Source organism: Epargyreus clarus, unplaced genomic scaffold, assembly GCF_041222505.1.
Source record: "Epargyreus clarus isolate Ecla_fem2 unplaced genomic scaffold, WU_Ecla_fem_2.2 ptg000003l, whole genome shotgun sequence".
In the NCBI taxonomy this organism is placed as follows: Eukaryota; Metazoa; Arthropoda; class Insecta; order Lepidoptera; family Hesperiidae; genus Epargyreus; species Epargyreus clarus.
In genome coordinates this window covers 12842587-12860073 of record NW_027332211.1, presented here as the reverse complement: position 1 = coordinate 12860073, position 17487 = coordinate 12842587, and the positions used below count along the sequence as shown (strand labels likewise).

Here is a 17487-nt window from a genome sequence, read left to right as displayed (position 1 = left end):
GAAAACACTCTAGTTAAATTACAGTTTAAACTAACGTTCGAAGAACTAGAACAAGTGTCAAAAGTGTCCGAGGAATCACTGAGTGACTGATAATTATCATCGAGTTCATCAACTCCTGACATAATAATATAAAGTGATAGATTACAATAAAATATTTTATAAAATTATAGAATTAAATCAAAACAAACTAAAAACTAAATAAAAAAAAGCTAAATTTTATAATCTAAATTAACTAAAAAATTCAACTCAAATAAACCAACACCAAACCCACAGTTGACTGTTTACATCAGATGTTTTAGAATATTTTGAAGTTAAATAACGTTTCAGGTAAATTACATAAAAATGACAAATAAAGATAATTACAATATTACGATAACAAGTAATAAGAGCAGTCAATAGACAATAAGAGATAAAAAAAAACATATGAATATACAGGGTGAATCTTCATAAAGCGCACACACTGAAACAGGCAAAACCATACTTTCCATATTTTTTACAATATGTAGTTTTAAAATTTATTCGTGAAAGTCTACGAAAACTGACCGTGGTTTATGTAAAAAGCTATTTTCTGTATTTTGCATAAGCAAAAACCTATTGTATTTGTATATATGTATTTTGTCCAAAATAAGTATAAATTTTAAAATAAACATTTTACACTTAGATTAGTAAAGATACTTCACCGCCTTGAAATTGAATGAAGCCACAAACAGCTTATTAGTAAGTTCTTTTTTTGAATTCTTGACAAATAAAAACATTTTTAGAATTTTCTCGAATAAATAACTAATACTGCGTAATTTACATAATAAATAAATAATTATTTCAAATAATTTAGGAACATTTTAGCACGGAGACATGGCAAAACTTTTTTACGCAACTATTTCAATTCTCAAAACTGGGTACATCTTCTTGTTAGGAGTGAGTAATCTTTACTAATCTATGATTTTACAGGAAAATTTATAAGAAGTCTGTGGTCTTAAAAGAAAAAGGTAGATACCTAATATGGGTTCAAGCTATTGATATCTAAAAGGATAATAAAACAAATAGATATTAATGCAACAGTTCATATATTAAACAATTACACGGAAAAAACAACAGGAGCTTCGTTACTATAGCAGGCATTCAGTGCCATTACAGTTTCGAGATGATTTTCTTTCGTTATTTTATTGCAGTTTCTGAGAGCTTCTTTAAATTGTTCCACCATTGGATGATCTCCGAGATACGAGGCTATTTTGTCAACAACCATATGGCCGTCGTCTTCTATAAATCCACCCTTTTTTGTGAAACAATACAGATATTGTTTGCCGACGTCATCTTGTGGAAGTTTTCCGTCGAGAAGTTTGCCCAAGAAGCTAGAATCAACGTTATGCTCCTTCTCACAAGCTGCCGAGAATTCCTTTGCCTTCGCCAATTTTTCTGGCGCTAGTTTGTGTACCTCCTGAAAAATAAATTCATATAATATTTGTTCATTTAACGGAATTTGTTCATTTTTTCCTTCGAGTGAGAGAAACACAGGATGTATTTAAAAGTAAATAATGTGCTCCAATTCAATTTATATTACTTAAATAATGTAGCATAACCGCTTGAACACGGCACAAGGTGTGCCGATCCGCTGTAGTCTTAATTCTTGTGTAGCTTAATATACCGCAGAAATATTTATATATACATGGCTTAAATATAATGCACTTAGAAAAATATGTAAAATAAAAATCAAATTAGAAATTATTTAAGCTGTGAACATCCTGTAATGATACCGTTTTGCTTCAAAGTGGGTTTTTTTAAAACCACTTTGAAGGGAGTATGCAATTAGAAAAAAAACTTTTAATATTTGAAAACTACGAACCTTCGATGCTACAGCTGAAACCAGTATCACAGCAGCACATAATATTGCGGTTGAATACATTTTAATTTCTCGTAGAACTGCGCTGGAGACGTCTGGTTAAACTAATCAGATCCCGAAGTGTTATCCTCTGACCTCAACAGCTCCTATTTTATATTGTTGTTGTATAATAAATCACCAAAAATAAATTAAAATGTCATTATAATTGCACTGAAATCTTATGACTCTTAAATAAATGTAATGCAATTATGTCAATAAATATTTCCGGCAAATAATGATGACATTTTAATTGACAATATAAACTACTAGCAGAACCCGCGGCTTCGCCCGCGTAAAAAAATAGAATATGACATACAAATAACTGCAATTGCAAATATGTACCTCTAAAAATTTTAACGATAAAGGAGCTTTAATACTTCATTTATACATTTTTTTTTCATAATTTTTTTCGTCACTGTACATAAATTGGTCAAGCTTTCTTCAGAAACATACACTAAAACTCTAATTAGTGGGCTGTAATGAAACTTGGTTAAAATATAAGTTTCATGTAGGATACAATAATCATTATTTACACTATTTCAGAGGAACCGTCCGTGTTCCGTTTTATTCTCTAACCCATAAAATACCTAACTACTATGCACAAATCATAACGATCCCTTGGTATGTGAAAAACAAAACACAAACATATACCGTATGGCAACTTTTTGGTGACAACCATATGGCAAATTGTTAACGCACTAAAACCCCCTCTCACAACTTTTGGTGTTTAGCTTAAGGTATGCCGACTCACATATAGTGGTTCTACAGCCAGGGTCTCTGGCTGGGCGGTTAGAGCTCCCATTCTTGCCGCCCGCAACCCCAGAAGTCCCCCTTTACTCTCTTACGACAGGCCGGGGATACTGTAGCCCTGTTCTAGACCAAAGTTTTAAACCACGGTCAATGTGTCTACCATATTAACAAAACTAATCCACGTATAACCACAACTATACCCTACGGCAGGGACAAAATGTCGGCAGGGACTATATAAAATTTGCACCCGTCCACGTTCTCGTGTAATTTTGCTTACGTGTGTATAGAAGCTATCTGAAATTTCACGTTTCCAACTTCGAACCTTAAAGATTCCAGTATAGTACATGTTATAATTATTTTACCTACTTAGTGGAATTTCAAAAACATTCCTATATAATATGTATCAACAAATATTTCATCAGAAAATTTCTGAAAGCTAATGTTCAACACCAGCAGTCAGCAACCCGTGACCCGTGGTGGCGATTCGCCTGTTGGTCTGCGCGTTACTAAAAAAACCGCTGTTCTCCACTTCAGTACGCGCAATACGTTCCCTTGTTAAAAAAATATGTTACGACGACCCGTGGAATATCGCCCTACAGTAATCTTTTCTGCATTCTGTTCTTTATTCAAACACGCCAAAAGAAGTATAACTTCAATATCGGTTTTTAAAGAAACTTTCTTTACTTTTATAGTACCCTAATGGGGTTAATTGTTGAGTAGCTAAAATTGCCAATGTCCCTGTAGTTCCGGGACCAGAATAGGGCTACGGTATCCTCTGCCTGTCGTAAGAGGCGACTAAAAGGGGGCTTCCGGGGTTGTAGACGGCAAGAGTGGGAGCTCAAGCGGCCCGGCCAGCGACCTAGAGAAGGACGGTGGTATGTGTGGTCGCATACCGTCGTATACACCAGACGGTGTGGCGAGCGTCAAGCTCACCTGGGTGGAGCCCGACGGGGCACCGCGCTAAGAGGACTCCGGTTGCGTTCCGTTGGAGATCCCGGAGTCGTCTAAGCAGAGCCGAGGACGGCCACCGGGGGGGTTTTAGTGCGGTAAGAGTCCCACATAACCTTGCGTCGCTCCCACGGCACCGGGTACCTTTTGAAGGTTTCCCCCTCGTAAACAAAAAAAAGCTAAAATTGCCAAAACAGGTGTGTAAACAGAAAGGCATACGTACTGCATATACCCTTTTATACCCGTCTTAAGGGTTGATCTAAAAAAACAGTGACTCAAATGCTTCATTCTGTCTAATGATAATTTTCATACATATATCATGCTTCCTTCCAAAATAACGGATTATAAAAAAAAAGGTTCCAACTCTTATTTAACGACCTTGAGGGTTTATTTTCCAAAAACGGAAAAATAAGTATTGTATTATCTACACCCAGAAAGCTATATATTAATTTTCATAGACTTGTCTTCATAATCGGCTTGCTTCTAAACAATCTTTCAACCCCTTTATTACCCACTTTGGGGTAGATTTTCCATAAATGGTGTTAAAAAAGTTATATCATTCCCAACCAGAAAGCGAATTGCTAATTCTTACAGTCCTTGCTACCAAATTAACGTTTTTTTTAAATAAAAATCCATCCCCTATTAAACTACCTTAAGGGTTGATTTTTTCAAAAACGATGAAATACGTATTGTATTATTTTCAATCAGAAAGCCGAATAACAACATTTCATAGACTTTGCTTCAAATTGTGCGGACTTCTAAACGAATTTTTACCCCTATTTACCCTCTTAAAGGTAGATTTTCCTTAAACGACCTTAAAGAAGCTCTATTATTTGAAACCAGAAAGCTTAATGCTATTTTTACAGTCCTTGTTTCCAAATGAACGGATTTAAAAAAAAAGTTCTATCCCCTATTAAACGACCTTAAGGGTTGAATTTCCAAAAACGGTGAAATAGGTGTTCTATTATTTTCAATCAGAAAGCTAAATACCAATTTTCATAGACTTTGCTTCAAAATCTGCGGACTTCCAAACAAACTTTCAACCCCTACTTTACCCTCTTAAGGGTAAATTTTCCATAAATGGTGTTAAAAAAGTTCTATTATTTCCAATAAGAAAGCCAAATGCAAGTTTTTACAGTCCTTGCTTACAAATTAACGGAGTTTGAAATAAAAATTCCAACCCCCACTTAACGACTTTAAGGGATGATTTTCCAAAAACAATGAAAAAGGTGTTTAATTATTTTCTACCGAAAAGCTAAATACCGATTTTCATAGAGATTAGATCAAAACTGGGGGACGTTCATACAAACTTACAACCCTTATCTAACCTACATAAGGGTTGATTTTCCATAAACAGTAAAATTAAAGTTCCACTATATCTAACCAGTAGAGCAATGGCTAACTTTAATAGTGCTGGCCTTCAAATGTGCAAATTTTAAAATAAGCTGTCAACCCTTATTTTACCAACTTAAGGGTTGATTTTCCAAAAATGGTGAAATAGGTATTTAGTTATTTCCTATCGAAAACCCAAATACCGATTTTTATAGAGTTTACATCAAAACTGGGGTACTTTCATACAAACTTACAACCCTTATTTAACCCACATAGGGGTTGATTTTCCATAAACAATAGAACTAAAGTTCTATTATATCTAACCAGTAAAGCAATTGCTAACTTTTAATAATGCTGGCTCCCAAAATGTCAAAATTAAAATAAGGTGTCAACCCCTATTTAACCACCTTTAGGATTGATTTTGGAAAAACTCTTAGATTAGATTTTTATTATTTTAAAGCACAAAGCTAAATACCAATTTTAATCCAGTTTGCTTTAAAACTGACGGACTTTCATACTAACTTTCAACCCCCATTTAACCCCCTTAACGGTGGAATATCAAAAAATCCGTTCTTAGTGCGCATCCACATTATAAAATGAAACTATATTCCAAATGTCATAATTATAGCTTCAGTAGTTTCGGCAAAACCTTGATTAATACGTTTTGAACGTGAGTATCTTTCTATATATATAGATGAGAGTATTGAGACACGATTATTAAATAATATTTTTAATATAAACTATAATGTTATCGTAATAAATCACAAACAAATATAAATCACGCCAATTAAAGTGCGCAATTAATGGAAATTATCGTAATTAGATTCAAACTAAGATTTGCATTTTGCTTGAGATTTTCTCCAATTTTCAACTCTAGACTATCAATAATATACTCGTAGTAATGAATTAGGAAACATAAGATAAAGAAAGATAAGAATACTTTTAAAGAAATTGATACTTGGAAATGTACATTTTATACGCGTAATTATCACGGAACAAGAAAAACTAGGTAATAATATCCACTTAATAGTATACTGGTTGTTGACTGCGACTTCGTTTGTAAAACTTTATTGAAAATCATCATCAGCAACCTATCACTGCCGCACCGCACGGCACTGGTATCCTCTCAGAATGAGAAGGATTAGGCTATACCTTACTGCTCAGGCCAAGTGCGAATTGGTACCTATACTACAAATACCTATCAGATTTTTTTAAAGATTTCTCAGGTATGAAGTTTCTTTCACGATGTTTTTCTTTACAATTAAATCAAGTGATAATTAATTCACAATACGGACATAACTTTAAATAATCAGATGTGTGTACCTAGAATTTTTAAATATCGATCCTAAATAAATAAAAATAGATATTTATTATACTAATATTGCGTTACAGTTATTGTTTTTAAAAGCGTTTAGCGCGTAAGTTTACTCAATCCTTACTCCTTACTAATATTATAAATCCGAAAGTAACTCTGTCTGTCTGTCTGTCTGTCTGTCTGTCTCTTCTTCACGCCTAAACCACTGAACCGATTTTAATGAAATTTTGTACAAAGATAGTCTGAGACCCGAAAAAGGACATAGGATAGTTTTTATCCTGGAAATCCTACGGGAACTAGGGATGGCGATCTAAGATCGATTAATAGGAGAATCGATATTTTTGACCAAAAAAATCGATATTTCGATATTTTAATCGATATTAGTAAGGATTGAATCGTAAACTATGCATTTAATCAAGTGATGATCTTTAGCAAAGTTGTTGTCTATGAGCCCACGAAGGTTTCAGAGTTGGTACGACCAATTTTTGCCAGATGGCGCCACTGTCATTCCAATGAAGGTACGAATTTTCAGTTTTATGTATGTTAGTGTGTCATATTATTTTCTTTAAAACGCGGGTGAAGCCGCGGGAAAAAACTAGTTTATTATAAATTGCATTTCCAGATTTTATTTGCGAGTTTTAGGCGTACACATTGTAATAAAAATACAAGAACCTTCAATTACATTTTATTGATTTAATTTACTGTAGTGAAAAATACTTACTGCTGCAAGACAAATTAAAACAAAAAGGAATTTTCAGGTATAAAACTTTTCAAGTATTCAAATACTAATGCCCTTGTTGATGTTTTTACAAACTATAATTATTAAAAGATTTATCAATAACTAGCAATTATTATAGAATTCGGATGTAGAAAAATAATTATATAAAGGGAAATAATGTAGCATAGTATGTCACAGCCACTCCTTACACCAAGTTAACTATGGACCATACCATATTATGTTCAAATTTGTCAAGCCGTTTGTAGTTAGTTGTAGGTTGTGCCAAATAATGCGACATGCATCATACGGCCAAAACATTATCCTGTGCAGACAGGTTAACAAGATACAGTACCCTTACCATGAGTTTTACGTTTTGATCAGCGCCCCTAGCGGATTGTTTGAGAACTTGGAAATTGTATGGGCCAATACGTAAACAAATACCAAAACAGGCATATTTGTCAAAACGTAAAAACTCATGGTAAGGGTACAGATGTCTATTAGAACCAAACATATTCTACTTTGATTGGTTGACCTACTTTCAGTGATTAGCGTGTTCATACAACCAAATGAACAATCAATCTCTTCAGTTCTATAATATTACTATAAATTTATACATACGACATACAATAATATATTTATTATTATAAGTATATTATATCTATTTACTTTTATGTAACCAAATTGAATAAGTACACCTATTAAAATTTAATTTGTTTTAAGCTATTTAAACGTTTAAGGAAAAATAATACTTTAATGTTATTGCATTACAAAGAAAAAATGACGGGAGCAGTATTCTTAATGCAGACATTCATTGCTAGGGCAGTTTCAAGGTGATTTTCTTTAGTTACTTTATTGCAGTTTCTGAGAGCTTCTTTAAATTCCTCTAACAATGGATGATTTCCGAGCAACGAGGCTAATCTGTCAACAACTATATGACCGTCTTTTTCTATAAATCCAGCCTTAAGTGCAAAACAGTACAAATACTTCTTAGTAGTTTCATTATCTGGTGGAAGTGTTGCGTCCATCACTTTGCGCAAGATGTTAGAGTCGAGGTGATGCTCTTCCACGCAAGGTATCGAGAATTTCTGTGCGGCCAGCACTTTTTCTGGCGGCAGTTTGTATATATCCTGAAAATTAAAAAAAAAAGTTGAAAAATAATATAATAAAAAAAAAAAGAACTAAAAACCATGCGAAAATCGCACACGGAAAATCGTGTATCAGGATCCTGATGAGGACAATGGGACAAAATTATTAAAATCAGACCGTTCAAAATGGGTAAACATCGAGTTCAAAGTCTCAAAATTCCATTATATACGCACATACATACATACATCTCAAGGAATTGAAAGCGTGGAAAAATAGGAATTTTATTTGTTAAACAACTTTTTAACGAATACCATTCTTCTTTTTTGTTTTGGGTGACAGAAACTCAGTATTATCATCTTATATATAAAATTCACACACAACACACAATGTTAGTTGCCGTACTCCCCCGAAACGGCTTTACCGATTTTCACCAAATTTTATATGCATACTCAGTAGGTCTGACAATCGGCTACTATCTATTTTTAATACCCCTAAGTGATAAGGGTTTTTCACCCTTAACATTTTTTATTTATATGGCAACACAAAGTTTGCTGGGTCAGCTAGTAATATATATATTTAGATTATTATTACAGACGCAGAGTTTATGGCGTTCCGGAATTTACTTTTAATTATGTATTTATATGAGTTATTTTTTATTTTATAAGTTGATGAAAATATTTCTACGGGGTCATTTATAGGATGCAAAAGTATTTTTCCTTTCTAGCTCGAACCAACACGGTTTAAACTCTGTAGTTGTAATAGACGAGCATCCAGCGTATATAATGGTTAGCTCATTATTGTGTGGACATTTTTAACAAACTATAGTAAAGGAGTCCTACTTGGGGACAAGGTGGAACGCCTAGTACAACGCCCATATGAATGTTAACTAACTTTTACGCATGAAATAATGAATTAAGACAAATTCTAAATATTAATTGGCAAGTTTCGAAGTTTAATGTACAACGTAATGAAAACGTTCTCTATGTATAACGCATTCTATCAAGTTTAGTGAATTTGTTGTATTAGTCTTAATCTAATTATTTCATTTTCTGAAACAAAAACAATAACATTGATCAGAATTATTTCTTATGCAACGGGTTGAAAGTTTATTTCAAAATCTGCCTGTTTTAGAGCAAACTCAAGAAAATTAGTATTTCACTTTTCGCTTTGAAATAATTAAACACTTGTTTCGACGTTTTGAGAATACCAACCCCTAAGAGGATAAAATAGGGGTTGAATGGTATCTACGTGATGAAGTTGCGGGCAATAGCATGACCATAAATATTGTTTTTAAGCGTATTGCGTCAATACTGCGTCATTTTCCTTATTTACTCAATATTCAGTCAGTTTTGTTAATTGGTTTTACCGACTCAGGCCTACGTGAGACCCAGTATTTTGTTTTTTAACAAACTGAGCCCGCGACATCACTTGCTTGACGGTACTTATGATACTTTAGCAACGGAGCATCCGATCGAATCGAGTGGTGGCAAGCAATACACCAGGTGGCAATTGCCCCCAGGGATATCTGAAACCAAACTAAGGATTAGACTTCTGCCTAAGGGTGGTCATAGGGTCGTTGTTACTCATCAGGAAACAGTTTATGGTTCGACACCGGTGGCACCACCACCACACCTATTTCTACATAATAAGAGCATTGTTACGCGCTGCTGTCTTCTGGTTTGAAGGGCGTGGTAAGGGAGACATACTTACTTTCCGAGGCGTTCCAGCTTAGTCTTCAGGGGTAGCGACACATCAATTGTCAACTTCAGATAGGTATATCTAATTCTATCTAAGGTTGATTACAGATGTCCATGAGCGGCAATAGCCACTGGATGCACAGGACTGCATCAGGTGGACTGCATGCTTGTCTACTACTCCTATATTATAAAAAGGTCTTCAGGATTTGCAATGTGTTATTGATCGGCGTTAGGTAGAAACCCCGTTACAGATGTCTATGTGGCCACTTGTCATCAGGTTGACCGCATGCTCCATTGCTACATCTATAATGTAAAACGAAAAAAATATCCTCATACCAAACAATAAGTTTTGTTGTATTCATATTGATTAGTTCCACTCGTTTTAGTTCACGAATAAAACAAAAGATTTCCTTTACAAAATAGGTATGTATACAAATAGGTATTATTATTGTTTTTATTACCCTAAGCCCTACACGGTGCTTACGCTGCATCGTGTCTTCGCGGAACTGTCAACGCTGACGAGGCGCGTCCCACGTGCAGGTGGCCGTCCGCCATGAGAACAGTTCACCTCCATCGCGGAAAGTGACTCTACCTATCACATCATTTTTTTTTTACAAGTTGTGTAAAATTTGTGTTGTGTAAAATAAACGTATTAATTCGTTCGTGAAATAAACTATTTCCCTTTAACGTCCGCTTTCGAATAATTTGAAACATTGAGCCAAAAAAAGTTGTTAATACGCGAAATGTTTAAATTGATGAATGGCGGAAACTTAACTGCCAAATTAATATGAAAAAATATGTATTTTCTTAAAATTGAGGCTTTTCCTTTAGTTTGTCATTTATCATTACTTCCCAGATTTTGATCCTTATAAGCAACACTATCAGATAGTGGAATAATATAGAGGGTGTATTTTTTTTTCAAAATGAACTCGTTCGATTCCCGGCTAGGGAAAAAGTTATTTTAAAAAAGTAATGATGCCGTTTTAGTTTTTTTCAAAATCGGCCTCGTAACTCCTTTCAGCATTTTTCGCTTATCCTTATAGTTTCGGATTTGGCCTTGAAGGCCCGTTTGAAAAATTCACCCTGTATATCTATGTATGTATGTAAAGGAATATTTGAACTCGATTTTTAACAATTATTTCAAGAAACGATGACTATACACGATTTTAATATTTTATCCCATTCACCTCATCAGGATTGTCAAGAATCAGGATTAACGATTCTCCTTGTGCGGTTTTAGCGTGGTTTTTAGTTTTTAAACTATAATTTTTGTATTGTATTCGCTACTTGCAAATAAATATGCAGTGTACTGTCAGGTGTACCTGATGGTAAATCTACATGGTGACAAAGTCACTGTCGTATATACATTTACTAGCAGAACCCGCTTCGCCCGCGTAAAAAAATATGATATGACATACAAATAACTGTAATGGTAAATTTGAACCTTTAACAATTTTAATGATAAGGTAGCATTAATATTTAATTAATGAAAGCTTTTTTTTTCGTCACTGTGTACCTAAATTGGTCAAGCTTTCTTCAGAAACATACACTAAAACTCTAATTGTAATGTAATTAATTAAACTGTAATGAAACTTTCTTTAAAATGTAAGTTTCATATAGGATACAATAATTATTATTTACGCTATTCCATAGGAACCGTCCATGTTATATGGGGGCTTACATACAGTGGATCTCTGGCTGGGCGGTTAGAGCATCCATTCTTGCCACCCGCAACTCCAGAAGTCCCCCTTTAGTCTCGTACGACAGGCAGAGAATACTGTAGCCCTGTTCCTAATCAGTATACCAAAATGTAGGCCAATTTGAATAAACTTACACATTATCATATATAAAATTTGTACCCGTCCCCGTTGTCGTGCATTTGTCTGAATAGACGTTATCTGAAATTTCACGTTTCTAAGTTCGAACCTAAAAGATTCCCGTATACATACATATAACACCTCCTTAGTAGAATTTCAAAAACATCCTATGTACATATGCATCAATAAGTACTTTATCAGCAAATTTCTGAAAGCTAATATTCAACACCAGCGGTCGGCAACTCGACACCCACGGGTGGTGTGTGGCCCGCGACTTTCCCTTGTGGCCCGCGGGTCTGTGCGTTACTAATAATTGGCCAAGTGCAACCTGGAAGGATCAGTACAACCAAAATTTTCAAAAGTTAGTTGGAAAAATAACGAATAGCAGTTTGTTGTATGGGGACCCCTTTTTGTTTTCAACTTTTTTTATTTATTTTTAGTATTTGTTGTTATAGCAGCTACCGTTATGCATCCTTTGTAAGAATTTCACATGTCTATCTATTACGGTTCCAGAGATAGAGCCCTGTGACACACGGACAGACGGACAGACAGCGAAGTCTTAGTAATAGGGTTCCGTTTTTATCCTTTAGGTACGGAACCCTAAAAACCGCTGTTCTGCACTTCAGCATGCGCAATACATTCCCATGTTAAAAATATATGTTGCGACGGCCCGTAGAATTTCGCCCTACACTAAACTTCTTTGCACTCTGTTCTTTTTTCAGACACACCAAAGGAAGTAACTTCAATAACGGTTTTTAACGAAACTTTCTTTACTTATAGCACCCAAATGGGGTTGATTGTTGAGTTGCTAAAAATGCTGAAACAGATGTGTAAACAGAATAGCCGTCTTAAGGGTTGATCTAAAAAAACAGTGACTCAGATGCTTCATTAAGTCCAATGATAATTTTTCATAGTGGTTGCTTCCAAATTAACGGATTATAAAATAAAGTTCCAACCCCTATTTAACGACCTCAAGGGTTGATTTTGTGTGTGAAAATGGAAAAATTAGTGATATATTATTTACAACCAGAAAGCAAAATACCAATTTTCATAGACTTTGCTTCAAAATCTGCGGTCTTCTAAACGAAGTTTCTACCCCTATTATACCCTCATAACGGTGGATTTTCCATAAATGGTGTTAAAAAAGTTCTATTATTTCCAACAGGAAAGCCAAATGAAAATTTTTATAGTCCTTGCTTCCGAATTAACGGAGTTTGAAATAAAATTCCAACCCCCATTTAACGACCTTAAGGGATTATTTTCCAAAAAACAATGAAATAGGTGATTAATTATTTTCTATCGAAAAACCAATTACCGATTTTTATATAGTTTACATCAAAACTGGGGAACTCTCATACAAACTTACAAACCTTATTTAACCCAAATAAGGGTTCATTTTCCAAAAACGATATAATTAAAGTTCCACTATATATTACCATTGAGGCAATGGCTAATTTTCATAGTGCTGGCTTTCAAATTGAAAATTATAAAATAAGCTGTCAACCCTTATTTTACCAACTTAAGGGTTGATTTTCCAAAAATGGTGAAACAGGTGTTTAATTATTTTCTATCGAAAACCCAAATACCGATTTTCATACAGTTTACATCAAAACTGGGGGACTTTCATACAAACTAACAACCCTTATGTAACCCATATAAGGGTTGGTTTTCCAAAAACGGTAGAATTAAAGTTCCATTATATCTAATCAGTAAGGCAATGACTAACTTTCGTAGTGCTGGCTTTCAAATTGGCAAATTTTAAAATAACCCGTCAACCCCTATTTTACCAACATAAGGGTTGATTTTCCAAAAACGATGAAATAGGTGTTTAATTATTTTCTACCTAAAAGCTAAATACAGATTTTCATACAGTTTACATTAAAACTGGGGGAATTCCATACAAACTTACAACCCGTATTTAACCCACATAGGGGTTGATTTTCCAAAAACGGTAGAACTAAAGTTCTATTATATCTAACCAGTAAAGCAATGGCTAACTTTCATAGTGCTGGCTTTCAAAATGGCATAATTTAAAATAAGCTGTCAACCCCTATTTTACCACCTTTAGGGTTGATTTTGAAAAAACCCTTAGATTAGATTTTTATTACTTTAAATCAGAAAGCTAAATACTAATTTTCATCCAGTTTGCTTTAAAACTGACGGACTTTCATACTAACTTTCAACCCCTATTTAACCCCCTTAATGGTGGAATATCAAAAAATCCGTTCTTAGTGCGCATCTACATTATAAAATGAAGCTATATTTCAAATTTCATGATTGTAGCTTCAGTAGTTTAGTCAAAACCTTGATTAATACGTTTTGAACGTGAGTATCTTTTCGCTTTTATATATATAGATAATAGGGTGGCGCAAAAAAACCCGACTATTTTTTATTTCTGAGGCTCGCGTGAAAAAATGATTTTTTTTTTATGTTTTAAGAGCCTCCTTCAAAGGACAGCTCAAAAAAAATGTTAAGAGGTCGCTTTTTTTTTTAAATTTCAAACTCCATCGAAAATCTAATTTTTATTTTTTTTCTCGTTATGGTATAATTTTGTAGACAAACAAAAAATAAGATTCTGAAAGTTTCAATTCGAAATTTGAATTTTAAAAGGTCGCTCAGATATTTTCTTTACTTATTAGTGTGACAGAATTACAATTTAGTATTAGTCTTATTTTAAAATTATTTATGATATAACTGACATAGCTGTTTCAGACATACATCATACTTTAACGTTATTGAAAAATATTTTCCTAAATTACAAAAAACAACTATAATTTTTTCACGCGAGACTCAGAAATAAAAAATAGTTGGTTTTTTTGCGCCACCCTAATCTATAATTAATCTCAGATAAGATGAAGACACTGCGTGAGGACGGTCTCGAATGCGCTGCTAGAAGATATGTCTAAACTAAAATAAAATTTATTTCACGTATTTTTCACTTTGTACTGACAGGGAAGTCGGTTATATTTTTTTATTTTATTTGTTCCACTACTTTTCTATTCTAGATATGTTTCTTCCAAGGAACCATGGCAGTGCATTGCTGTCCAAAACAGTCCAGCATTGAAACAGTCTCATACTACCGGCTCCCCCCGATGCCTTCCATCACCGACAAAGCTCACAAAGTCGCCTGGACAAGTAATACCAACACTAATATCTAATAACTTATCAAAGATCGAACATTTTTAATTTTACGACATTGGATCAGTCACAGATACATTTCTATTCAGCTAAGTTAGAACCCCTTTTGTAAGTATTACTTCATTACTAGATCCTTCAAACCAGAACACAGTAGCGCTACACAATTTCTACAACAATAAGTATGTGATTTATAAAAAAAAAACAGAAATAAGGTTCAATTTACAAAATATATCGAGTACCGCTTGTAAACACTATTCTCCCATTTAAACAAATACAATTACTGTTCCATATATAAAATATCAAAGACCAGATGATCCATTAAAAGAAAAATAAAATTAATTGTATATTAACAAAAACCTCCGTTCCATTCACAGAATGTGTTGAAAACCAGAGATTGGTCCAGACGGGCAAACCGAGCAGAAACGATCCAAATGTCTACATAAAAGAAGATAATTGCAAGCTGGATAAGACCAGTCAGAGTCCAGATGGAAACTTGGCGGGAAGTGGTGAATTTCCCCACATGGTACGTTTACCCATCAAACGAAAATATAATGAGAAATATTAGAACTTAAGTTTGCATTGTTCATGTTTTCTTTCACTTTAAAACGTGAAATATTTATTTTAAATAATACGCACGTATCATCCGATAATTGGAACTGCTGAACGATTAAAGAACAACTAGAGAAAAGGTTTAAAATTAAATCTATATAGTCAATCTTATATCAATGTAAATAACTACATATTTGAATTCTTCGCAGCTCCGCAAGAAATAATAATACTTACTACTAACATACTATACTAGTTTCTGTGTTTCTTCTTAGCGCAACGCCTTCAAAAGCGGTAGTTGATTGTTGAAGATCAAAAAGTTATATAGGAGTCGGGTTTGAATAAATAAGATTTGAATTTGAATATTAAATTAACAGGCATCTCTGGGTTACAAGGAAGATGGGTCAAAAAAGATCGCTTGGCATGCAACTGAAGCTCTCATCAGTGCGAAGCACATCCTGACCAGCGCTCACGTACTGGTACACCAGTTAGTAAGTTTTTAGTACAATCCTTAACGTATTTTTGTGTTTCCAACTGTCCCGTCTTCAAAAATCTTTTCGGTTCGACTCCTGCGGCACCACCGCCACACCTATTTCTACCTAATAACAGCAGTGTTAGGCGCTGCTGTGTTCCGGTTTGAAGGGTGTGGTAAGGGAGACAGACTATTCCGAGGCGGTCTAGCTTAGTCCTCAGTGGTAGCGGCGCATCTGTGGCCGACCTCAGGTAGGAATATCTAATCCTATCTAGGGTTGATTACAGATGTCCATGGGCGGCAGTAGCCACTTACCATCAGGTGGACTGCATGCTACTCTACTCCTCTCCGCTACTCTTATATTATAAAAAAAAAAAATATACCCGGCCTTTTGGGGGAGTGTTTGTAACGACACTATACGCGTGTAGGGAATATAAGTATGAGCATGTACTCCCAGCCGAGGCGGCACGTTTAGGGGGTGGCTATAGACCTTTTTTTGTTAACCAATTTCTATTTATGTATGCTACGGTCCCTGCTTCATACTACGTACGGGTCACGACTTCATCAAGATCATCAAATTTGATTCACATCACAAGCATAAAGGTGCTTAAAGAAAAGATTTTAAAAGAAATAGCTTGCTCAACTATAAACTACTCTGAGTGAGTGCAGCTCCGTTAGTGTCTAAGGTCACGAACAGCGATTACTCTTGCAATTACGTCATCAACGGTGTCCTGTCCTGGGGTCGGGGCTGTGGAGCCCCTGTAGTCTACACCAAGGTCTCGCCCTACGTGGGTTGGATAGTACGCAACGTGTGGCCTGACGAATACGAAGCGATTGAAAAGTAGAAGAAAATACTACAATTAATTAATTATTAATTAATGCCAAATAAATAGTAGAATTTTTTGCCTCCTATTTTTTTTGTACCTGAGTCACACCAAAATTATTTCATGTATAAGTACTTGATATAAAAGCAGTAAATATAATAAATGTATAGTCTTAAATTACCTAGGTCATAGTGAATCAAACCCCTGTAGTGACACATATAGGGACGAACTTTACTTTGAATTGAAATAAATGAAAGGCAAATATTTGAAAAAATACCAACCTGTTTAAATGCGGCAGCTGAAACGACAATCATAATAGTGCACAAAATTTTGGTTGAATACATTTTCGGATCTACTTAAACTATACCGAATATGTCTGGCCAAATTAACAAAATTACGAACTGTTGTCTTCAAACATCTATGGCTCTTATTTTATACTTGTGTTGTAAATTAATTATTATTCTAATACAAAAAATATATTAAATTCATACTTATATTTACGTTATAACATTTGTGCAAAAACGTAAGAATATTCTAGAGATATAATCATTACATTTTAATTAATTCAGATTTAAATAAGATAACCTTGGAGTCCTAAGACACTAGTGAAGCAAATTTGGACCTATTACAATGTCGGATCTCAGAAACTGAAAACATTTGATTTTACCAAGTTATGTGTGTGATGGAAACGGATTTTATGGTTTATAGTTTAAAAAATACGCTTAGAAAACCCCTTTGCTTGTGAGTTTTTCCTCTGAAGTGTGTCGTAAGTTAAGACGAATACCCGCGTGGCCCCGAAGACTTTAATCAAGAACGATTCTGAGAGGCAACTTGTGTGCAAAAGTGGGATATTAATAAGTTATATGTAATATGTAATTATATGTAATATGCAGTCCACCTGAAGGTAAGCGGCTGCTACCGCCCACGGACAATTATAATCAACTGCGGTTGATTCAATGTCTAGAATA

At 34.4% G+C, this 17487-nt stretch overlaps 1 protein-coding gene and 1 long non-coding RNA gene across 3 annotated transcripts in view; one reads left to right on the top strand and one right to left on the bottom strand.

Annotated features, from left to right (window-relative positions):
- The window catches only part of LOC140749071 (uncharacterized), a 29610-nt gene extending 13091 nt beyond the window's left edge, over window positions 1-16519 (top strand). The window contains exons 2-4 of one of the 2 annotated variants that reach the window (XM_073082092.1): window positions 14545-14674; window positions 15052-15200; window positions 15601-16519. In XM_073082092.1, the coding sequence (XP_072938193.1) occupies window positions 14566-14674; window positions 15052-15200; window positions 15601-15726 (384 nt within the window). In that variant the 5' untranslated portion in view covers window positions 14545-14565 and the 3' untranslated portion in view covers window positions 15727-16519. Of the gene's footprint in view, window positions 1-14468; window positions 14675-15051; window positions 15201-15600 lie in introns of those variants that run through there. The other variant, XM_073082101.1, reaches the window with a different exon arrangement.
- Window positions 7868-16935, bottom strand: LOC140749085 (uncharacterized). Its single transcript, XR_012103021.1, has 2 exons — window positions 16801-16935; window positions 7868-8066 (listed from the first exon to the last, which is right to left on the bottom strand). It is a non-coding gene; the product is annotated as an uncharacterized LOC140749085 (long non-coding RNA).
- Window positions 16936-17487: the final 552 nt, after the last annotated feature.